Below are 25,492 nucleotides of genomic sequence, written 5' to 3'. Positions count from 1 at the left end.
AAGACGAGTGGAGGTGAGGGAACGCATAGGAAAGTAAGAGAAGATGTGGAGGTGAGGATAGGGGAGCTGTACTCTGGTATGTTCCATGGCGACTGGTACGGGTTAAACTTTGGCCCTGCGGCTGGCACGTGTGCGTGCGTGCGTGCTCAATAACAGCGGTATGAGGCTGCTAGAATTCCGTGCAGCCCATGAGCCTGTTATCACCAACACGCTGTTCCAGCATCAGCGAATCCACACATTGTAATAACAGTGAACTCATGGATCCGTGCCGGGTTCCAGCAGAAACAACTGCTGGACTATATGGTGACAGAAGAGTGGATGCGGGCCTTTGACGTTGACACCAGGACCTGCCACGGAGCTGATCTACCCACTGATCTTTGGCTTGTCATCTGTAAGATGCGTCCCCTCCACACTTCCACTGAAGTGGTGGCGGCGTCCCGCCTCGGGTCCCCAGTGAAACCCACAATTGCTTGGTCTCAGCTAGCTGGTGAAGGCTGCAAGAAAAAAGTTCCATCACTTGCAGCTGGGGTTGGCATCATCCCCGAAGGGAAATAGGTGTGGCTCCGCACTGGCTCATACGGCTGCCACATTAGTTACGCAGTCCAGACCTCCTCAGAGACCCTGGCCGACGGAGGGGGCTTGAGATAAAGCGGCAGGCCCACTCCCGCCGTCGACAGCACCCTTTGTTGAAACATGAGGAGGTTTACCGCACCCTTCGATCGGAGCTTCAGAAAGCCGTACGGTGATGCAAGGATCAGTGGTGGTCACGGGTTGCTGAGGAGATGGAAACTGCCTCAGTAGCTCATGCTCACAAGTCGCTCTTTAAGAAAAAAAAAGTAACCTGCAGCACCACACTTATCGTCTTCCTTCAGGGAACAAACAGTGATCCGACCCCCATGCACAGGTTTCCAGGTTTTACTGATAATTTTTGGGAGGGTTTGGGGGGAGGGGAAACCCCTCAACTCAAATGATATTGGGCAAGGTTGGGGGTGACCTGCTGGAGCTGCCGTGCCTCACATTTTGGAGGAAGTAGCCACTCCCTGTGAGTGGTTGTCTGGCGTGTGCCATCTGTTGAGGAAGCGCGATCCAGAGGTTGAAACTAGGTTAAAGCGCCAGATGGAGATGACCTCTCAAGTGAACTGCTGATGGAGGTTGCCGTTTCTGTGCGGACTGCCCTATGTGACATCATTGCAAGCCACCTGGTCCACAAGATGGGCTGCGCAGGTTTGTAAGGATGTCCTGGCGGTCCCCGTTATACATGTAGTTGTGGTGATCTGTGCCTGACGCCTGACACTGTACGCTGTATGTAACGCTGGGTAGGCAACGTGGATTTTGATGCAATGAAAATAGATATGTTTTTCATGAAAGGCTTATATTAAAATTGTAACTAATTATTAGTCACAAGAATAATACATTTTATCCAAAATTCTACCAGCGCCGCTTTTGATGAAAGCCAAGTGTGCCCCCGTTTCGGATTTTATCTTTTCTTTTTGCACGCCATTACAGAATACTAATAATAAATCATCTATTCAGTTAATTTGTGTGTGACAATACTTTTTTTTGGACATTGAAATAAAGAAGTGAAATCACTTTTTAATTTGAACTCGGTGCAGTTTCACTTTTACGACTTTTGCTCGCAATTATAGTGACAACTTGTGAACATTAGTGAACACTGACCTCTCCCCTTACATCAATAACAAATCGTAACTTTTTTCAAATTCACATCAATTCAGAATGCAGGAAGTTATAGTAACCGAGGTCAAATTCATTCTGGTAAAAGCGACCTACGGCTCACATTTTATGCGAAGATTTGAAAATTAGCGAACAAAGACCCTGTCCTTCTAGTTTATAAATCGTTATTTTTTTTGTATTCACGTCAATACAGAGAATCCAGTAAGTCGAGGCTTATAATAATAATGAAAGCATTCCCACGGCAATTGCACATTTGTAACAAGCATAAGTCACTTTGTCTCAGCTGAGGAAAAAAATTTAGTTGAGAATTTTGATTGAAAAATTTCGTTTACTTTCTTCCTGATAGATAACTCAAACAGCTCTCACGACGCTACGATCAAAGTGGTTTACATAGAGACATTTCGATGAAATAAATTCGATGCAGTCTTACATTTTTTTGTTTTTTTCATTACATTTCAGTTTTATGAACCCCAACAGTCTGTTAAAGGCTATACGGAAGATATTCATCTTTTTACATGCACACGTGTGCTTGCATTCGCGTGTTTGTGCGTGTGCGGGTTCCCCCTCGGCACTGATAAGCACCTGCGCCTGGCCCGTGCCTTCCTTCCGCCCTCCGCCGCCTTGATGCAACCCGGACACTTTTCCTCTAACTCCGGAAATGCCTGTTCTTGTTTAGTTCTTTTGTTTTTTTTTCATCGTTCAACAAACGTTCAAAAGTGATTGTGATGGCAGTGGCTTGGTGACTCCCGACTCAAAGGTTGGGCATGGCGTGGCATCACATTTCTTCATTTAATGGCAACCTCCACATTGTCATGGCAGGAGTCCGTCTGCTTATAGGGCAGCCAGCTTCTGCCAGAGTGATGCTCATTTTATTGGCACTGCATGAATGATGGTGGTGATAGTTGTAGCACTGGTTTGTGATGTTGATGAGGATGGTGGTAGTGACGGTGGTGGTGATTGTGGCAGCGAGCGGGTTTGGAACTCGGGTAGCCGGGTACGTAGTGCGGTGCAATAACCACTACGCTACCACTCCCCTCCTGGTCACACACACACTACGCTACCACTCCCCTCCTGGTCACATACACACTACGCTACCACTCCCCCACGTACTTTGACACACACACCGACACAAAACAAAGACTAAAGATTCCCCGTATCGCCTTTACAGAGGGTTGGAGAAAGTGCTATAGTGATCACCCTATGAAGACCGGAACAGCACACGTGAAACCTAGCCGCCTTTGTCTCCCCAGTGCTGATGTTTACACACCGCACCAGGTACTGATTTGAGGCTGAGTCGACCTAGGGGAGGCCCGGGACCGGTTCAGATAATCGTCACTGGTGTTGGCCGTGAGTGGAACTCGAACCCGGATCGCCGGGTTCATAGCGCAGCGCGCTAACCGCTACACCACCGCTCCCCTCCTGGTCACACACACACTACGACACACACTGCTCAAGTGCATTTTCACCGCGTCACAGTCTCGTGGTAAAACGTACGCATTTTAACGTAATTTACCCGAAAGTCGTTTGGAGTAATGTGTAGGTTAGGAATTCCCCCCGCCCCCGTCTCGCGATAAATAAAAATTGACCACACCGTGAGTCGTAAAATTCTGGGGCAGCAATAGCAGCAGCAGCAGCAGCGGAGGCGGCGGCGGCGGTCGCGGCTCTGTGTGACGCCGATGGGAGAGGAGATGAAAGGTCGTGTTTACTCGGCGCCGGGCGCGGGAGCCAGCGGGGTTCACCACGGGGTAGGTACTGCCTGGGGGTGGACGCGGCAACTATTATTCACCATGGCCAGTGTCACCATGGGCGGTGTCCACCGTGAGCAAGGTCCAACACTAGCAGTGTCTGCCATGAGCCACTTTGAGTAGTGTCCATCATCACAGGCAGAAAGCTTAGCTTACCGACTTTTATACTCGTGAAATCCTGTTACTTTTCATTCTGTAGTTTCATCTGATTTATCATTGATTTATTATTGGGTTAGATGATGCAGCTATTGTGTCAATAATTTATTAACTTTAACCCGCTACCACTGATAAAAAAAACACTCAAATCAAGTTGTCGGCAAACCAGTTACGTTGAAGAGCAAGCACAACTTGTACGATGTTGGTTAAAGTTTCGCTGGAGATTACAGCTCGCATCAGCAGATGTGAGCAAAAGTTAATCTCTCCCCTGTTTCATTTGACGTAGAAAAAATTACCCCAAAATTTGTATTTTCCAGGCAACCTACTCCCACGTTGAAAAAGCTGTAATGGTGATCATGCGATCTTACATACAAATTATTCAAGAAAGCGATTGTTACGATTTGCCAGCCAGGGTGGTATCTTGGGAATATTTTTCGGCCAATTGCTCAAGGATCGTTAATTATAAATGTCAGCGGTGACCACGCATAGTGCAGACTGGAATATCATTATTATTTAGCCTGTTCATCCAGAAAAGCCTCACAGTTTCATTACTTGTTCAGGGAAGGTCCTGCCAAGCATTCGAAGTAAGTTACGATGGTTCCAATTTGTAAATCCAAATCGAGTAACAGAGCAGAGAAATTTTATGAAAAATTTGCATTAAAAAAATGTTTGGACCAAATTGTATTCATCATCATCGGCCAGTCTCTCTCTGCTGCCAGATGAAAGCCTCACCAAACCGCTTCCGCCATAGCCCCCAGTCCGCGTGACGTAGCGATGCATCCCAGCTCACACGCGAGCCGATTCTGCCGCTCCGTCTCCACGGTGGACGTGTCCCTCTCTCTCAGGTGACTTCCCACCGCCGGCAGCCGCCACCCCCACTGTTTGGTTCCCTCTTTAGTGCGAGCCGCCGCCGTCCCGTCTGGCGACGTGCCCTCTGGCCCAGTCCACCCACTCCACTTCTTCTCGCCAGCAATACGACGTCCTCAACTGGAAGAAGCGTTTGTTTTCTGGTCCCTGTGTTCCTCTTTCTGTTGCTCGGTGCGACTTCCAAGCGTGCCTGTGCCCGCGCTTCTTTGCGCGCTTTTCGGCTTGAGTTCTATGTTTTCCCCCCCTCTCCATCATTGTTTCTGTTTCATGATCAATTGGGCTCACAACAGAGGTAATGTGTACCGATTAGAAAACGGTCTTCTTTTGCACCATTCCTACGTTTTCATTATTAAACTCAGGGTTTTTTTCCCGAAAGATAAGCACGTTTTGCGGTGCGTCCCATCCCGCCTATTCGAGTTGTTACATTTTTAAGTGAGTGAGTCATGGGGGGGGTGATGATGGGGGTGTGGGAGTTGTAAAGGGAGAGTTTCACTTTAACATTTTAAAAATTAATGACCTAAAAGTGTGCCGTAAATATCTCATTGGGCGCTCCAGCGTTTGGGTCAAGCAGCGGTGGTGGCTGGTTTGGTGTCTAGTGACGGGGGGGGGGGAGTGGCAAGCTCATGATGGCCGTGTCGGAGAGGATAAACGGAACCGTTGTCGCGGGGTTCCTGAGCCATGAGCCAGAGACGCAGCTGCTGTGTGTGTCGTGGGTGTGCGTGTACCCCACAACGTACTTACGTGTGGCTAAGAGACACCCCCACAGCACGTTGAGGTGAAGTATGGTCATATAACTCTCCCCCCCCCCCCCCCCCGATACGGTTTTCAGAAAATTAGATCATACTCGTAAATAAACCAGCAGCACTGATCAGAGCACTCAACCCACATTGGGGGAAGGTCGAAAGTTTAATTCCCAGTTGGGTGTCGTTTCGGCCCCATCATCATAATCATCATTCCTTCATGGTCGATAAAATATATACCACTTTGTGGAAGGTCCCACTAGTGATTGTTCTGTGCATAGTCTGCCCCCCCTCCTCTCCGTCCTCCTCCCCCCTGCCATAGTAATGTAGAATTTCCACGTGCCTCAGTGGTCAGTTACATGTGGGGAGGGTGTCCTTTGTATTCAGTGTGGCAGTGAGCATTTGGCACTCTAGTCTCAAGGTGTACCTAGCCTGGAACGAGTGCCGTGGTGACGTCACCACCACTTAGTGGCCAGTGTTAGTAATTGCTGTTGTTTTGTGAGTGTGCGAGTGTGTCCGTGTGTTGGCACAGTAGGGGGGGCACAGGTGGTGCGTCGACCAGTCATCTCAGTCAGTCGACCCATGGCACCTGCGTCTGCCCCGTGACCTCCTGCCAGTGGGCGTTCAACACTACATGTGGCCTTAACGTGCACATAGCCTGGCACAAGCGCTGTGGTGACGTCACTGCCACTTAGTGGCAAATGGCGGTTGTTATATGTGTGTGTGCCCTTGCACACGTATAAAATATTCAACAGTAGCAAGCAAAAAGCTGGTGTTGAATTTTTCTGTCTTGCCAGAAGGCACTTAATTTTAAACAGCCGAGAGATGAGAAATTATATAATACTGCAACTGTAGCGTCAACAAAATAAACAAGCAGACAGTACACCTCCTTCACACGTCCGTCTGTGCACGAACCAGCAATACAAATATCTCTTACACAACCCATCGGCCGCATGGCCTTCTGGGAGCACTTCATTTTAAGCAGCAGAGCTTCAAGGCAAGCAATACTCTGTATCGGTTTTGACACACGCAGTGTCTCATCAGCAGGGCTGGTCATTTGAATCGGTGCTGGGTGAACTGCCAATGTTGCAGACAAGGACCGTCTGGCTAACACGTGGGGGTCTCGGTTGTGGGGGGTCCCAGTTGTGGGGGGTCCCAGTTGTGGGGGGTCCCAGTTGTGGCGTTGGCATCGTTTGTGCTTTGATGGCTTGGAACATTCGACTCGGTCATCATTAGCATTGAACACCATCGCACACCATCGCCACACCGATGCCACAACGTCGAACACCATCGGCATCTCCACCTTGCTGCCGTGCTCGAGGTCCCGGCAAATCGTGGGCAATCTTGTGGCACAATACATCAGAGGACCAGGCAGTCCGGCGCCTTTGTCCAAAGCATTTTGGAGGCACTGCTTCTCCCGAGTTAGCTCTGGACGCATCTCAAGAATGTTTCAGACTTCTTAAGAGAAGCCTGGCCGAGTTGGCTGACGTCAAAAGCTTTTTTATTCGTGATGACGTGTTTTTTGGTTGAGGTCGCATGAATGTAGAAGTGTCGTACACCCACCTCCATCCAACGCATCCAATCGGTAAGGTCTGTGACGTGAGTGGAACGTGCCTATTAGTTACCATTCCAGCATACCGCTGTGTTGGAGAACCAAACCCTCAGCATTTACAATTTGAGTGCTTTGACGTTGCGGTGGTGATTAAAGAGCTTCTTTTTTTATTCGTGATAACGTTTTTATCGCCAACGCCCAGCAAGCGCAAAGTAAAGTACCTGTCAGCAAGGCAATGACGCTCATCAAGGCAGAGTGTCGAAACCTCTTGATCTGTCACAAAGAAGGTCCAGTGGCCCAAAACATCAGCCTGTTAGTGGCCAAATACGTTCCCCATTAACTTAATAATTAGCTGAACTTGATGACACTCGTGTAATGACATTTAAACGTTATTATCTTAACTTGATGACGTGAAGTTAATGACCTTTGTCATTAACTCATCCATCATTAACTCTGATTTACAGCGGTAAAGTACGTAACAGGCTGATGTTTCAGGCAATGGCCCTTCTTCAGGGGGAGTATCAGAGGGCGGGCAATACTGATAGTCGGAGATCGCACGTCACACTTGACACGCTTGGAGAGAGCTGACACCAACAGTTTTTCCTCGAATCGTTTTTACAAAAGTTAGTCTGCTAATCAATATCTGAAACTGATTTGTCAATTTGATCCAGATGTCCCAGTACAGTGTCTGCATTCTAAAAATGGAGCCTCAACACATGGAAGTCATTCTCTCTCTTTGCCCTCCTCTGTGCCCTGAAGAAGGGGCATCACCTGAAACGTCGGACTATTCAACGGCTTTCTGCTGTAATGATGTTGGTGATGAGGAGAGATGTACCGTTACACCACGGCAGCAACAAGATTGTCTACTTGAAAATAATTTTCTTTAATAGACTTTTTTTGGGTTAGATTGCGTAAATATAAATGTGTCGTTAAACCCGCCACCACCCGACACAGATTGTGGATTTGATGTCCAACACACAACCGGTGCGCTGTACTCGTAACGAATTTGCATGTTCTGTTCACGGGACAAACCTTACTAATTGGCTGTGGCGGGTTTAACGATGCATTTATATTCACGCGATCTAACCCAAAAAACCTGTGTTGTGGATGATATTGGCCACGAAAGCCTACTACGTGTTGTATTTATCTTGATTCAGTTATTCCACCGACGCAGGACACTGCTACAATGAGCACATGGCCCGGTGTTACAGCTCGGCGTGCGTCCTTCCTTACAGAGGTCTCGCTGAGATATCACGCAGGCTTGGGCCGTTCTTCCATTCACACAACAGGGGGGGAAGAACAAATTATGGGGGGGGCATGGTGGGGGGCATGGTGGGGGGGGAAAGTGGTTGACACACCGCAGTGCAAAAGAGCAGCGCGAGCAGAAACAAACAAAAAACTTTTAAAAGTGCATCGGAGGATACGCAAATTCCCCGCGACTGTTCGCGGCAAAGGAGGGGTTAACGTTTTGTGGGTTTACGCCGAAGCGGAAGTGCGTGAATTAGCGAGAGCGTGCGAGAGCGTGCCAGGCTTATAGTGCGCACGCACACGCGAGACGCGCGCAGATCCTGCCAGCTCCCCCCCCGCCTGCCCGCCGTCGCTGTGCGTGCGGTTTAAAACCCCCGTTTCAACCGAGCAACACGACGGGGCCTTATCGACGGGCCCGATATCAATAATCCCAGGCGGCTTACGCGAGGTCTGCTCCGCTCCTCCGCTTTCAAGAAGTCTGGCCGTTTGTTGGCGTGTCCACGGCACGTGGGTGACTTTAAATTATTTTTTTGTTTTTGGGGGCGACATTGATCGAGTTTGGTTGGGCAGCGCAGGAGGCTGCCCGGCTGCGCGCGACCGGTGTATTAATACAGGATGTCACAACTGTTAAGATCGGCGGTGCAAAAAAGCATGGTGAGTACCGAGGCGGAGGATGCGGCTTTACTTGCCTCGTGGCGTTGTGGTCGCGCCGACTCACGGCTTGGTTATTTTTAAATGCTCCTCGTGGGCTGTGCCGGTTAAGTCAAAAGTTTTGCCTCTCAAAAACGAGGCTTAGAGCGGTGTGATTGTGTCTCGTTGGGCCACGTAAAGTCCACGTTGCCGTGAAGGGGGGGGGGGCGCGTGATAAATATAGGACGACGGCTGTTGATTGCGCGCTAAGTAGTTGTATTCTATTTTATCGACCGTGGAGTGATGATGACGATGGTGATGGTGGTGGTGGCACTCGTAATCGATTGTGAGTGAAGTGTTCTGACAAGAGGCTCTGCCGGTTGGAGTGTCGGTTTGATTTGTTTGTAATCCCTATGTTTGGGATTTAACGACGACTGCCATTCCAACGTCGCATGTGCGACTCGATGGGGACTTACGTTATCGGTGATATTAAAAGGTCAGATGTGCGAACATTTACAGGCAATGACAGTCGCGGCATGCGCAGATAACAATGCCTGCGCCGTGTGTGGGCAGTTTATCGGTCAGGGTGGATGTGTGACGGTCGGATTTGTGATCCATTGTATGAAGTTAGCAAACTTAAAAGCAATAGGTTCGCTACGAACTTGTTGTTTGGTTTCTATTGTAATATTGGTAATCGGTTGTTTCTTTTGTCAGTCCACTGCTGGATGAAGGCCTAGCCTATGCCGTGTCGTCAGTCTGGACACTTGTTTGAGCATACTTCACCACGCTGGCCAGTTGCAGGTCACCAAAGTCAGGGGGTGCGGGGTGGCTTGGGCTCGCGACCCGTTCGGGTTTCTCTCACCACTGAACGGAGGCTGTGGCCCGGAATTGGATCGCGGGTTCACAGCGCGCGGCGTGCTGACCGCCCGTGCACCGTCGCTCCACGCCACGCCGCGATGAGCCCCAACGGGTTTCCGGCCGTGTCGCAACCTCGGGGCTGATCCGTGTCTGGACCGGGTCTGCGACCGCCCTTCATCAGACCGCACTCACCGGTCTGGTGAAGTATGGCCAAACAAACTCCCATGATGGGCACGGCGTGGGGAGGCCTTTATGCAGCAGTAGTTTGACAAAGGAATGCTTTTTTTTATTTAAAGTAGTTATTTAATTATCAATGAAAGCATCGATATTGTGTGATTTTTCTGATGTTGATGTTTGCCGGTTTGATATTGATCTACTCAATTACCTCCCTACTCACCTTAATACCTGCGCACGCACCCAACTACCTCCCGACCTATGTACACACCTCACTGCATACCTCCTCACACACTCATCCACTCCTTTACCTCCCTCCCCACTTACCTAACTGCATACCTGAATTATCCACCCACCTGCATTCCTACTCACCCACCCAACTACCTCCCTACCCAAACACATAACTGCATCCCTAATCACCCACCAAATTATCTATGCACCACTTACCTAAAAACGTGCTTACCCACTTAATGTCTTACCTCCTTGTATATATACTCACCAACCCGACACCTACCTACAGACCTAATCAACTACCTACCAACCTACCTGCATACCAACTCACCCACCCAACTACCGAGCCACATAACTTCGTACCCATCCACCCAACCACGAGCCTAAATCGGCCTGCTCATCCATCTGCATATCTAATCACCACCTCCCCACAAACCTACCCGTCCACTCCGGCCACACTACCCGCTACCCAGAGGCCGCTGCGGCGTCCGAATCGATGAGCTGCTGCGGTAGTCCTCGCTGCGCGTTGATCGACCGCCGGGCCATAATAGCAGTGGCTCGGCTCGTTTAATGTTTGATGGGCGTAGCAGTAACGCTGCCCGGGCCATCCCTGCCGCGGCCCTGGGGTTTTGGGGGCAGTAGCTAAAGCAGATAAGTAGCTGCTGTGCGCCGCTGCGATCGGCGGGGAAACGCTGATTTGTGTACAGTAGAGGGCTCTGCGGATACAGAGGTTTAGAAATCCGTGGGGGCATTGGCGCGCGTGAGCATTTGCGTCGTGGAAGCGATGGTGTGTCGCAACACATTGGTGGTCGCATGGATTAGTTTGTTTGGCTTTGTTTACACGTGCGTGCGTGTGTGTGGTTTGAGTGTGTGGCTTCGTGTGTGTGCTTGTTAAAATGTGTCAGTGCATTCGGAGAAGGGTAGTGCTGCGGTTAGCGTGCTGCGCTACGAACCGAGTTCGATCTCGCTCGTGGTCAACACTCGTGACGATTATCTGAACTGGTCCTGGGCCTCCCCTAGGTCAAATGAGTACCTGGTGCAGTGTGTGAACATCTGCACTGGGTAGACAAAGGTGGTCGGGCGTGGTGCTGGCCCCATCCTCTCGTGCAGTTCCGGTCTTCATAGGTGTTCGCTAACAGCACTATGGAGGGTGTCGTGTCTTGTGCGTGTTAATGTCTGATATTGCATATTAAGGCTTACAGATCCTTGAAATGTCTGGACACAGTCCCATCAGTGGGCTCTTCGGACAGGCGAGGAGGCTGCGTTGGCTGGGTCACGTAGCCCGCATGCCCAGCCACCACATGCCCAAGCAGCTTCTGTTTGGCTGCATAGAGGGGGCTAAATAGACGCGACACGGGCAGTAGATGAAATGGGATGATGTAGTACAGGAGAATTTGGAGCTAACTAGAATTTCCATTTACTGGTACCAAATTGTAGACGAGACCACTCGCCAGTTTGAGGCAGTCACCCTCCGACAACAACAGAATGCAGAGGAGCGACGCTTACATCAATAAGTTGAGTGCTGGGTGGATAAAACAAGCTGGCCCGAATGGTGCATCTGTCAGTCATCTTCGTCTGCTAGCAGGTAACAACTGGGTCTGTTCTGTGACAAACTCCCAGTGAGTCTTCCACGCTTCATGTGGCCAACAAAGTGCACTTAGGCTGGCATGAGCGCCGTGATGATGCCACAAATCATGAGTGTGTGTATGGGTTATTTTTTACGAGTACGTATACTTGTGTGTGTGGTTGTTTTTTTGCGCTTTTGCATGTGAATGTACATGGATATTACATGTGTGCAAGTATACTGGGAGCAAGAGTGTGTGGAAGAGTATCTGTCGGGATTGAGTACCTGGTGCGGTGTGTGGTAAACATCGCCACTCGGGAGGCAAAGATGGCCGGTGTGGTTCTGGCCAACCCACCCCCTCGTGTGCCGTGCCGGCCTTCATAGGTGCTGCTACTCGCTAACAGCACTTGCCCCAACAGTCTGTTACAGGCTATCGAGATAAGTTTTGTCTCTGTTTTGGGATTGGTGGCATAGTGGCTAGTCGCACTGCGCTGGGAACCGGCCACAACAAACACTAGCAGTGGATTATATCTGAGCCAGTTCTGGGCCCCCCTAGGTTGACTCAGCAATAGATAAGTAGCTGGTGGAGGGTGTAAACATTATCATCACACCACCTCCTCGTGCACCGCGACGGTCTTAATAGGTGCTCTCTAACAGAACCTTCCAGAACAGTCGATGTCGGCTACACAGGGGATCTTTGGCTTTGTGTGTGGGTGATCTACAAATTGCCCCGACATCCGTACGAGCATTATGTTGCACTCATCTCTCCTGTCAATCCTGACTCGGCGATGAAAACTCCACATTACTTTGACATGGGCAGCCGAACGAATAACTGTTGTTGACCACCCACAAAGTGGAAATAATTTGTATCTACCCCTAGTTGATAATCATTGTTGTGGTCGTGGTAATCAAGATGACGGTACTTCTGATGGTGATGGTGGCTGTGGTGGACTGTGGTGGAGTTCGAGGTAACCATCATGAATATGGGTGCTGATGGTGACGCTTTGTAGTGGTGATTATGATGAGAGTGTTAATAACAATGGTGATTGTGCTGCTGGTGATAATTATTGCGACAGCGCTGCCTTTGATGATGATGATGACCACAGTGTTTACTCAATATGACAATGGTGCTGTTGATGATGGTGGTGGCGGCAATGATGATGGCGGTGATGGTGCTGCTGATGATGGTTATCATGACAGCGCTGCCATTGGCGATGATGATGGTGGTGGTGGCGGTGACGCAGCTTACTCTGGTGACGATGGTGATGTTCTGAATCTGCCCGCGTGTGCATGAGCACAATTACTCTTGCACTCAAGTAACGATGCTTAGAATTCAGCCGCCGCGTGCGCGCTAAAAATAAACTCTCTCTCTGAGTGGCCGTCCTGCTGCTGCTGTTCCGGAACAGAATGGGCCCCCCTCCACTTCTACTCCCGTGCGTCCCCACGCTTCCTAATGCGCCGCCAATTTGCACTGAAAAGCGTGCAGGTGTCCCGGCTGTGTAGTTGTTCTTCGTGTCAAAGAAGCCCTTCCCAATGCAATCAGTACCGGCACGGTTGCCCCCTCCTTTAGGTTGGCTCGGCCTTGAATGAGTGCCTGGAATGGATTTTGAATTTTGGCACTGGGGAGACCAGGTAAGGCCCTGCTGAACAGTGTAGCTCTTTTTTGGAAGTGACCTGGTCACAGCTGATAGCTCAACCAATTGGCTTATCACGTGGAAACGTTTAGCAGCCAAAGCTTCTGAACACCATTCTAAATGTGGAAGGAAAAAACTGGAGGACCCGGATAAAAATCCACACGACCACAGGGAGAACATGCAAGCTTCAAATATACAGGCGTCAGGGTCTGGATCGAAACCACGACCTCCTCTATACCAGCCAAGGTAGGAGGCTCTGCGAGTGTTCCAAATGCAAACCGTACCAGCATTGTTGCCTCCTCTGGGTTGACTCAGCCTTTAATGAGTGTGTGGCATGGTGGTTCAAGTTTAGCACCGGTGAGACAGAGGCGGTCTGGCCTGTGAGTTGTGTAGCTGTTTGAGTGTACGGAAAAAATCGCTGACAAATACAATCATTACCAGCACTGTGCCCCCTTCTAGGTTTACTCAGCCATAAATGTGTGCCAAGTATGGTGTGTGAACATCAGCACTGGGGAAACCAAGGTGGTTGTGCACACTGTGCTACAAACACAACAACCTGAGTTGGAAATTTCCGGCCACACCTAACATCAGTGGTGATGATCTTAACTAATCCTGGTCCATGGTCTCCCCTAGGTCGACTCAGTATTAAAATAGTACTTAGCACAGAATGCAAATTGTACCACTGCAGAGATGAAGGTGGCCGGGTGTGGTGCTGGCCACACTACCCCTTCGTGCGCTGTGTTGACCTTAATAGGTGCTCGCTAACAGCATGCACCCATTTGGTTATCACGACGAATACGTCTTTGACTTGGCATGGCTTTAATGGGGAACTGTTGTACACGTGACTACAAGACAGGAAGTAAGATGGGGAGGGAGAAGGAATGGGGAATACGAGGAGGATGGAAAAGGAGTGGAGGAACGGGAGCACAGGGTGAGGAGGGGTGGGGAGGGGTGGGGAGGGGTGGGGAGGGGTGGGGAGGGGTGGGGAGGGGTGGGGAGGGGTGGGCTGCGGTGGGGAGGGGTGGGCTGCGGTGGGGAGGGGTGGGGAGGGGTGGGGAGGGGTGGGGAGGGGTGGGCTGCGGTGGGGAGGGGTGGGCTGCATCAGGGCCTTGACTTTGCTGCTGCTGTACGGAGGAGGATGAGCGGAGTGCGTTTTCACAGTAGGCGGGGAGAGGGGCGGGGTTCAGAGTGGGGGGTGACCACACAGGAGTCACGTGGCTTACTGGAGGCTTCAGCTGGTTTGGGTAAAGGTTTTTTTTCTACTAAGAGTACACTTTTTATGTGTTTATGCACATACACATACAGTATATGTACTGCTCTATGTACACACATGCATGTGTGCATTTATGGATGTACCTTACCCATCACAATTGCATCCATATTTATTGTATTAAGCTATGAACTTTGTGTGTATACATATGCATTATAAAGGAAAGCCTTTCTTTCTAATGCGTCCGATAAAGCTTTTATTGAAAAGCAATTTAGCCGATTTAATACGCTTAATGGATTTGATTGAACGGCACTAGAATTGCTCTCAGCAAATATATAATTAACCTAATTACAGCGTTGTGTCTACCGCGGTATAGACTGCTAAGCTTTACCGCCACCATCATGATTATTATTATTATCATGGGGCCGTGCTCTATCCGCTGCTGGATCAAGGCCTTTCCCCCCTCCCCAAGCCGTCACCGTCCATCGCGGGTTCGCAGTGAGACAGCCCTGCCTGGTTCGCGCACGACCGACCGACTTGGCCGCTGCCGCCGTGGCCGCTGCCGCCGTGGTCGTGGGCCACGGTGGACGCCCTCTCGACGAGGGGGGGGGGGGTTGTAGCCCGGCTGTGGCCGTGATGCCGAGCCACCGGCCTGCGTCCCTTCTGGCGACGTGCCCTGGCCAAGCCCACTCGCCTTTTTTTCCTAAGCAGACGTGTCTCCTTTCTCTCCCAGTTCTCTGCTGGGTACCTAAGGTGTCTAAATATGCATGACAGTTATTTGGATTATTTTGCTGCTCGACATTTCCATGTTATAAGCCACTCTGGCCAGGTTGCTTCTGAAAAACAAGTGAATACCACAGTGGGCTTTGCCTGGTAGGATGGGGATGGTTTATTTGTATTTGTTTGGGTGATTTTTGTTTGCCTTACCTGTACGTTGTACTACTATCGTGTTGTTGTACTGTTGTAAATTCTTACCTGCCCTGACTGTAAATCTGTGATAAAGCGCTCAGATGCACCTCCTCTGTTGGTGTGAAGAAGGGCGTTTTACCCGAAACGTCTCCTGTTATGCTGTGACATGGAAAGAGTTTGTCCTTTTCGTAACCACTGTTGTACAATACATGCCTTGTGCATACAGTACTGTGTATGACAACAAAAATGAAGATCCTCCGTATAGCCTGTAACAGACTGTTGGGGCAAGTGCTGTTAGCGAGCACCTATGAAGTTCGGCATGGCACATGAGTGAGTGGGTGGCCAGCACCGCGCCCTACCGCCTTTGTCTCCTTAGTATGCGATGATTTTACACATCGCACCAGGTATACTCATTTGAGTCATAACTGTGTATGAACACACACACACGCTCTCTTGGTTCAATGAAAAAGTTTATTTTATTTCACGAGGTGACAACTGAAAATAGACCAGGATGAGTCTCATTTGCAAGAGTTACCTGAGGGCATTTAGCCTGTTGTTGGGGACGAAATTTGAATCCCTCACGGCGGCACACAATGGCCTACTCCTGGCACTGACGTCAACGGATCGTTAACTTGGACCAGGAAGCTGGCGTGCGCAGGAGTGGTGTTGTCAGGGTTATTGCACCGCAGGAATAGTCAGGGGTGGCGTGGCCAACGGAATGGAATCTCTACAGCAGCGTCACTGCTTCGTGAACGTCAGGCCAAGTCAACGCCCTCGTAAATAAATACAGACACACACGTGCACATATGCAGATACACATCCCCAGTAGAGCCTTTCACAGGCTGTCGGGGCAGGTGCTGTTAGCGAGCACCTGTTGTGGCTGGCACGGCATGGCACAAGAGGGCTTGTTGTGGCCAGAACCACGCCCGGCCGCCTTTGTCTCCCCAGTGCTGATATTTACACAGCACAAGACACTCATTTAACGCCAAGTCGACCTAGGACAGGTCCAGTCGACCGAGGAGAAGCGCAGGACTGGTTCAGATAACCGTCACTGCTATCACTCGTTAGCGGGAATCGAATCTGGGTCGCTGGGTTCGTAGCGCAGCCAGCTAACCGTTACACTGCACAGACAAGACAAAGATCCCCCGTATAGCCTTCAAAGACTGTTGGGGCAAGTGCCGTTAGCGAGCACCTATGAAGGCCGGCACGGCACACGAGGGGTTGGGTGGCCAGCACCACGCCCGGCCGCCTTTGTCTTTCTAGTGGCGATGTTTACACATCGCACCAGTTCCTGATTTGAGGCTGAGTTGACCTTGGGGAGGCCCAGGACTACACAGACACACACACAAAGACACAAATACACTCTTTCACACGTCGCTCGTAACAGCAGCCATCAGCAATCCTACGCCAGCTCGCCGGCCATTTGTCGTTAAAGCATTTCTCACACTCCGCTCAGTCCCCCGAGAAATTAGGACTTTCCCCGCGCAACCCTGCCTCTGCTGCGTGTCGGTGTCGCTTTATTAGAGGCCCGCGGCACTCGGCCACTGGTAAAACGATCCCTCACCCCCCCCCACTTGTCATGACGGCATCACACCCTGGCGGTGGCTGGCCGGTGAGTGAGAGGTGATGGGGAGCTGTTTTCGCCTGGCAAGTGGGCATCCTCTTCCCATGTGTGTGCCTTGGTGTCCGTGTGCCAACTTGGCCCGCTTAGCCCTGAAGCTGGACCTGCACCTGAATGATCGGCTGCACAACTCGCTTGCACGCGGACGCCTCTGCAACCGGGTTGCAAGCAGTGGCACAACTAGTTGCTCGCCTGAAAGTAGAGGCAGACTGTGCGGTTTGTGGCGAAGCATTCCATCGCTCGCACATTTTCCAACTAATTTTGCCAAATAAAAAAAATCGCCCACAGAATACTCTAATGAATGCTGCACGTCACTCTTACAATTGAGACTCATACTGGCTTCTAGAGTTCTCACCCTGTTAGAAAACATAAACTTGGTGCATAAAACTACGAGCTGTCGTTTAATTTCCTGTTCTAAACATTGGGTTACTCATGGACAAGGGCAGGATATGGCCCTTGTTTCTGGGGATGCTTCGATCGCCGTCCTGTCTAGCGTCTACGCAGCGTCGCCTCGGTGTACGTCAACATCTTAGCCACTGAACACGGGTGAAGGATGTGGCGACTATAATGGGCATCCCTTCGTCGGTGACGATCGAAGCGTCCGTTTAATAGAACTGACCGCGCCATTACCAGAAACAACCATGCGCGTGCTTTTCAACGCGGGAACCTTGCAGTGCAGCTACTCGCTCAGGCGACGGACAAAGCAGTTGCAGGCGATGATTGAGTTGCATGATTTGGACAGCGGTTTTGTCCCGGAACTGACAGCTCGGGAATAGGGCCGTGCTTCAAGGCCGGGACGTTAGCGTTGTGGGCGATGTGCAGCTGCTCACACGGCGATCGCCGACACACTGCTGCACCTCCGATTAGCACGGCTGGCTATGTACGGTGCGAATAAAGTTCAACACGTGCATACACCATACCTGTCAACCCCTTATCAGGACCCTACCTTATTACAGACCATTTCACACCTTATTGGTCACCCCGTGCCCTTATAAATCTCAACGTTCATCCTACAAAATCCCATCACAAGGGAGAAACGCAAACAAATATTGAAAAAAATGTGCCCGTATTGAAACGGCTGTACAGCCTATGAACCTGAAAACGAAATTTCCCTGTACAAGAATATGGGTAAACCGTATGGGTTGACAGGTATGACACACACTCCAATAGTGGCGAGATGTTAACTTCCTCACTTGGTATACAGGAGGTTGTGGGTTCGATCTTGACCCTGACACCTCGATATTTGGAGTTTGCATGTTCTCATTCCCCGTGCTTGTATGGATTTTTCTCCGGGTCCTCCGGTGTTTTTGCTCCACACTTAGAAACCGGCGTTAAGAGTATTTGGCTACGATTATACATTTCCACGTGATAAGCCGCTTCGTTGAGCTATCATTTGTGAGAGCCAGGTCGCTTCTGAAAAAGAGCCGTATAGCTCGGCGAGCCTTACCTGGTAAAATAAAAAATAGTTTTTAGTTTTTTAAATAGTTTATCGACTCCGTACTCTTGAACGCCACCAAGTGGGAGCGTCTCTACGGCCGCCAATCAAGCTGGGCTCAGTGCGAGTTCAGAGCTGGGTGAGGGCCTCCCAATGCCGCGCGGTTCGTGCTCGTCGTCTGACCGTACTTTCACCGCGCCTGTCGGTGCGGGTTCGGCGAAGGCGTCGGGGCACAGTCCTGCAGCAGTCGTCGCTGCTCTGTCCTCTGCTGCCGACTGCATAGCGCCGCAGCAGCCTATAGCAAACCTGCTGTTGGCACGGTGGTCACCCGTCAAATCAACTATCCAGGCTGAACAAAAGAAACCTGCTTAGCTTTTCGAGATCGAGCGCATCCCGGGTCACTTGGTCACGGTGTGCATGTGGCCGTCGTGCACGCACGCACACGAGACAAATACGAAGTTGCTCCAACGGATGTGTAGGCTTTACAGGGGGGGGGGCGGAGGGGAGTAGGATCTTTATCTTGGTCTAAGTTGATGTTAGCGAGCACCTATGAAGGCCGGCACGGCACACTGCAGGGGTGGGTGGCCAGCACCACACTCGACTGGCCTTTGTCTCCACACACGGCTGAAATTTACACACCGCACCAGGTACTCAATCAAGGCCGAGTGGACCTAGGGGATACGCAGCCTTAGGACCCGGTTCCAATACGCGCCACTTTTGTTAGCCATGGCCGTTAATTGAATTTGTGTGGTCCGTTTTGTAGTGCATTGTGCTGACCGCGAACGCTGCCGCCACCCCCATTACATATCTCCGACGGGCACGCATTTAGACACGCGGACGCTCGCATATTTGCACGCCCACACTCTCAAGCTCGCACACAATTAGCAGAGTGCTGTAATGTGCACTATTCTGGGCTAAATCACAAGCTGTCCAAACACGAATGTCATTGAATGATGGCCCCTTAATTCCTCGCAGTGTAAATCCCATTGCAGGGTCTAATTGTGTTAAATTAATTCCCGGCTTGTATTTAAGTCGTGTATATATATATAAAATGTTATACTTGTGCAAATTGTTCAGTACTTCGAGGAGCGATGGTATTTGCATACGTAATCGCACGTTGGATTATTGTTACATTATGTCGGCACACTCTTGAAGGCTGGTAACGGTGCGGCCCTGCAGTAACTTGCTCCGGCCGCCACTTGCGTTTGTGCGCCTAACTCGAGGGGAAACTCAAGAGAGCGCTCGGTCTCTCCTATGTTGACTCAGTCATAAATGAGTACCTGATACAGTATGTGAAGGGCAGTGCTGTGGGGAGACAAAGGAGGACGTTTCTTGGTACTGGACACGCCAGCCTCTGGTTTGGTATTTGTGCCTTTCTTGCGGTCCGAGGCTATCATGCGGGCGTTTCTATTTCACAGACAAGGATAGGGAATTTTTCAAATTTGGACTTACATTTCGAATGTGCCCATGGGATCTTTAGCGTCCACCGGTAGTCCTTTTGGTACGTACAGCCCCGCAGTATTAACCAGAGCGGCCGCTGGGCTTTGAACCTGCGAACCTCTGCTGCGAGCGGTCAATGCGGCCACCACCTGGCCTTGTCAACGCCCATGTTAGGCACTCTCTGACGGTGCTTTTCCCCAGATGTGTTCCTGGTTAAAGCAACAATTGTTTTGAGTTATTTTATGTGCGTGCGTGCGTGTTTGCGTGCGCGTGCGTGTTTGTGTGCGTTTCTCGTCGTCACAGAGCCAAGATGAAGGTCACATCAAGGAGATAAACATCACCCATCACGTGAAGGAGGGCTCCGAGAAGGCCGACCCATCACAGTTTGAGCTGCTCAAAGTTTTGGGCCAGGGCTCGTTTGGAAAGGTACAATTTCACCCAGCCATACTCACATCTACGCCGCCTCTTAATCTCTGTTAATGCTTCACATCTGATAATTACAATAATTGCTGCTTGTATATTGGCTTTCATAACATCTCAAGGTACTTTACATCAATGACAGTGAGCAGGGCGGAGGGAGCGGGGTGGTTGGGTAAGAAGTGGGCCAATTAAAATAGAAAATGCCTTCTGACAGATAAATATTTTTAGTCGAACCAGAGAGTTCCACAGTCTGGGTACCACGGGAAGGAAGGCCCAGATAGTTCCACAGTCTGGGTGCCACGGGAGTGAAGGCCCAGAGATCGCTGCCCATGGACTTGTGGGGATGCAGAGATTACGTTTCACAGTTTAAGTTTTCCATCGCAGTCTGATCACAAATAATTATCTAGCTTTGAGTGGCGGTGTAGTTATAAGCAATGCATGCCTGTCCCAGTTAGGGGTCTCTACTCTGCGCATCATCATCATCAGCACTAGCAGCAGAGTCATCATAATTATTAGCGTTTATTGTCATCGCTGGTTTCTGTTTGTTGCTGGTCGCTGGACGTTTTGGGGCATTGTGCTCAGCACACATGGTTCAACCACGGACTGTGCTCTACTGACCACCACGTGACCCCGTGGCATGCAACACCTGCTATGCACAATGGTCGCCCATCCAATCACTATCCAGGCTCAAGTTTGCTCAGCTTCCAAGAGTTAGGTTTGCTGACACCCCGATCGCTCCTTATGGAGCATCCGAAAGCACGTACGCTCTACCTGGGGGGAGGTCCCCGTTCGCCGATACGACACGAGACTGTGGCATGGAAGAAACGTCATAATCTCCTCGCTGGCGTAAAGCCGATGACAGCGCGATTTCTTTTCGGAATTTGAATCGGGAGAAATCATTTTGCACCACACCCCCCGAACATGGGCGGAGTGCCGAGCTGCGTCCCCACAACGATTGATTGGACTCGAAATTTGGTGGGTGGAGATTGGTGGGGGAATTTAAAAAAATTATAAAATATATTGCCATGTCCTTTTCCCAAGTGCAGGTTGACCTTGTGTTTAAAAATAGAAGGCTTTTAATCTGGATCCGGAGCAGTGGTTGGTGGTGGCCCACAGAACTATGGGAATATTTATTTATGTTTTACACATTGGACACTGCGTGCTGTCGGAGTAAGTAACAAAACAATTGTTAGTGTTTTACGTTTCAGTTTTGAAACGTAAAACACTAACGATATTTTGTACGTGGGTGGCCAGGTGACACACCGGGGGTGGGGGGAGGGGTTCATACCGTGCGGCATAGACACTGGGGCCGCTACCGCTGAAAACCTGGGTTTGTGTCCAGGCTTCAACCGGCTGTGGTTAAAATGGTTTCTCAAGTACAGTGTGTTGATGGCCCCAACCCGATCACCAATGGCAATGGAAAGCGCAAACCAGATTAATTGTAAATATTATTGACTTTATTCACTCCACGCCGCAAATACAAATTAAGGCGAGAAAGATGGAAGCAAGTCTGGGCTGCTGCCGACGTCAAAATCGACAGCTCATACAGGACCCTACCGTCGAACCTGCCGGTTTCAACCGTCCACGCCGCCAATGGTCGACCATCAACCGAATCGTGACCTGGCCACGTGGCCGATGCGGCCACCTGATGGACAACGATGCAGCGGCCAGCAAGTAGCGCGGCCACGAATCCCAAACCATCAACCACATCGTAAACACTCCGCTGCTGCCGCTGCGTTCACACCTTTACAGTTTCTGAACGGACAATTGAGTGGATAACATATCTAAAATTACATCTGCTGCTATTAATCCATACGAAAGAAAAATCCTTAATTCGGCTTCGTGCAGAGCTCCCTGAGATTTTTCACTTTTGTTTGACTGATTGATATGGAACGGGACACTCTTTACAGGGCATATGAACGGTGTGCTCGCAGCGTGGATGAGAAGCTGTTGAAGGGGCTTGAGAAGTTCAGGAATTCTTTAACTTCATCAGCGTGTGTCACAGGACGTGGCCGTCCTGTGACACACGCTCAAAGTGGCAGTTTCAAGTGGACATTGTTAATCTCGTGACACAACGCAGATTGCGCACCCGGGGGTATAATCGGAAGAAATATAATTAAAAAAATCGGTCAAAATGCAGCTGCGTTCGTAACTGTAATTGACATCAGATTTGGTTGCCACTGAATGCAAAGCGTTTGGCGCTTAGACTACGGCCGTGTTCGTCGTGCGCGAATCAACAGGAAGGTAGCGATTCACGTCCTGGTCAGAGGTCAACTCAGCCACTCATCATCATCATTCCTCTGGGGTGGATAAACAACTCATACCACTGTGTGGGAAATCAAAAGTGGTCATCTTATTTGGAAAACTCTTTTCTTCTCCACAACCCACAACCCTGTGGCTAAGCTGCACCAGCAGCCGCCAGGAACCCTCTCCCACTGCCCGTGTGCAGCATCCAGGCACCATCATCCACATTCAAGCAGCAGCTCACGGCTCTCGCCTGTCCAGTCTCTCACCTGCTTTGGGCCTCGCCTGTCCAGGTTGTCACCTGGTCATAGGTGCTACTCACTAACAGCACTTGCCACAGACGTCTGCTAAAGCTACACGGGGGACCTTTGTCTTTGTAGGTGTTTCTGGTGCGGAAAATCAAGGGTCCCGATGCTGGGCAACTGTACGCCATGAAGGTGCTCAAGAAAGCCACGCTGAAGGGTGAGTGTGTGGCGGTGACGGTGGTGGTAGCAGTGTTAGCGTTGGTGGCGGTGGTGAGGGTGGTGGCTGTGGCGGTGGTGATGATGATGGTGGTGATGATGGTGGTGACATTGGTGGTGGTGAGGGTGGTGGCGGTGACGATGAGGGTGGTGGCGGCAGTGAGGGTGGTGGTGGTGACGGTGGTGGTGGTGAGGTTGGTGGCGGTGAGGGTGGTGGCGGTGACGGTGGCGGCAGTTGCGACGGTAGCGGTGATGACCGAGTGTCGACTTCGCAGGGCAGGGGCCTTGCGATGACCGTGGTGAGACAGCAATGCTGACGTTCTGCCATTGAGACGCAGCTTTGATCCACTCGCCTGCCTGCCCACACACACTGCCCACACGCCTGCCTACTCACCTACCGACTCACATACCTAGCACCCACCAACTACTTACTCACCTACCTCGTTAACCTGCCCACCTACCAACCCGCACCGTTTGGTTTTCAGGTTCTGTCTTCCATTGAGATGTTTCGCGCAGCCTGTCCTGGGCTAAGAGTTGCATAGCTGTGACACTTTGCTGTGACACTTTGCTCGTGCGCTGTGCCCCCTCCAGTCCGTGATCGCGTGCGGACGAAGATGGAGCGAGATATCCTGGTGGAGGTGAACCACCCCTTCATAGTGAAGCTTCACTATGGTAAATCCTCCGCCGTACCTTGCCGTAACACACCACACCAGTGCACCGCGGCGTTAGGAATGTGCTGCGATATGACAGCACGCCATGCCAGCAACGTCTCCCAACACCGAACACGTTTACCGGCACTCCAGAACGGACACTGCGATGTTTCCGCACAGAAGGGAGGAGGCCCTCATCCATCAGTGGATTGACAAGCCCATACTTACGATTTATAATTTTCCCGCACAAATACCCTCCCATCTACCCACTCCTCCACCCACCTCACCCACCCACCTCTCTCCCTATTTACTCACCTACATACCCATTTATGCACCTAACCAACCACTTTCCCACCAACGTATTGACAGATGCACCCAACCACACGCCTATCTTGCCCATTCATGTGCCTACCTACCTACCCAGCCACCTATCCATCCAGCTATCTATTTATTCACCTCCCTACCTCTCTACCCACACACATACCTACCGACTTACCCACTCACCCAACCACCCACCTACCTACTTACCCACCTACTCAACCACCTACCTACCTGTCCAGCGACCTGTTTATACAGCTACCTACCTCCCGACTCACCCACATACCTACCCACCTACCCACCTACCTACCTATCCAGCTACCCTCCTAGCTGTCTCCCTACCCACTCACCTACCTACCCGACTGCCCAACTACCCACGTACCTACCGATCTACCTACCTACTTAATCAACTACCGATCCACCTACCTACTTATTCACAGACCTACCCACCCACCCAACTAGCAGTACAACAAATTGCTCACCGCCCATTGCAACCACTCGCCATGCCACCTGCCCAATCACCCGCTCAGCTGCCCCGTTCTGTTTGTGCTGCAGCATTCCAGACAGAAGGGAAGCTCTACCTGATTCTGGACTTCCTCAGGGGAGGAGACCTCTTCACTCGACTCTCAAAGGAGGTGAGCAGGCCCAGCTGTACGTGCGGATCACATGTCACACACACACACGCATGAAGAACAATATTCCCCGTATATCCTTTCATAGACTGTTGTAGCAAGCGCTGTTCGTGAGCCCCCATTAAGGTCTGTACGGCGCATGAGGGAGTGGGTGGTCTGCACGACACCCGGCCGCCTTTGTCTCCCCAACGGTGATGCTTACACATGAAACCAGATACTCATTTAAGGCTGAGGTAACCTAGGGGAGGCCCAAGACCAGTTCAGATAATCGTCCCTGGTGTTGACCGTGAGCGAGATTCGAACTCGGGATGCCGGGATTGTCGAGTGCAACCGCAGCCCTACCGTTCCCCATAGTGCATAACAAAGACAAAGATCCCCCATGTAGCCTGTAACATACTGCTGGGGCAAGTGCTGTTCACGAGTAGCACCTATGAAGGCCGACACAACAAAGACATAGGCAGAATCTGAATATTTATTTAGACTGGAGGAATCCGATTATCCATGAAGCTCTTGTTCACAGATGTCCAGTCTGCGCGAGTAAGAACGTTACAACAACAAACAGTACAAACACACGATAGCAGTGCCAAGTACACGCAAGGTAAACAAATCACCCAAACACATACAGGTACAACTCAACCATCTCCAGCCTACCAGGCCACGCCGTCGTCCTACCACGGGACAAATGAAGTTTCGTGCAGAGGTCTCGCAGAGAGCAGCATCACCTGACACGCGTCGGAGAGCCGCCCTGAAGATGACGCCATCGTTGTCATCGCGGAACTGTTTCTGTCGTCGTTTCCATGGTTCCCTTCGCTTGCCCCCCCCCCGTGCCCCCCGCAGGTGATGTTCACGGAAGAGGACGTCAAGTTCTACCTTGCGGAACTGGCTCTGGCGCTGGACCACCTACACAGCCTCGGCATTATCTACCGCGACCTCAAACCTGAGAAGTGAGTCGCACCGTTGGTTTCGTTCATGAAATCCTAACGAAGGGGATAATTTGCGTGTTGTTTGAGTCTGGTTTAGTTTTGGGAAGTGTCATCGTTTATGCAAATTGCATCTCACAA

General features: G+C 50.7%; 1 protein-coding gene across 3 annotated transcripts in view; it reads left to right on the top strand.

Moving 5' to 3' along the window:
• Positions 1-25,492, top strand: part of LOC144947950 (ribosomal protein S6 kinase alpha-3) — a 64,738-nt gene that overhangs the window by 19,482 nt on the left and 19,764 nt on the right. For 2 of the 3 annotated variants that reach the window (XM_078877382.1, XM_078877381.1), the window contains exons 3-7: positions 20,010-20,132; positions 22,751-22,832; positions 23,423-23,503; positions 24,355-24,434; positions 25,269-25,375. In XM_078877382.1, the coding sequence (XP_078733508.1) occupies positions 20,010-20,132; positions 22,751-22,832; positions 23,423-23,503; positions 24,355-24,434; positions 25,269-25,375 (473 nt within the window). Of the gene's footprint in view, positions 1-8,379; positions 8,655-20,009; positions 20,133-22,750; positions 22,833-23,422; positions 23,504-24,354; positions 24,435-25,268; positions 25,376-25,492 lie in introns of those variants that run through there. The other variant, XM_078877383.1, reaches the window with a different exon arrangement.

Source organism: Lampetra fluviatilis, chromosome 47 (assembly GCF_964198595.1).
Source record: "Lampetra fluviatilis chromosome 47, kcLamFluv1.1, whole genome shotgun sequence".
Lineage (NCBI taxonomy): Eukaryota > Metazoa > Chordata > Hyperoartia > Petromyzontiformes > Petromyzontidae > Lampetra > Lampetra fluviatilis.
This window is presented reverse-complemented; position numbering and strand designations above follow the sequence as displayed.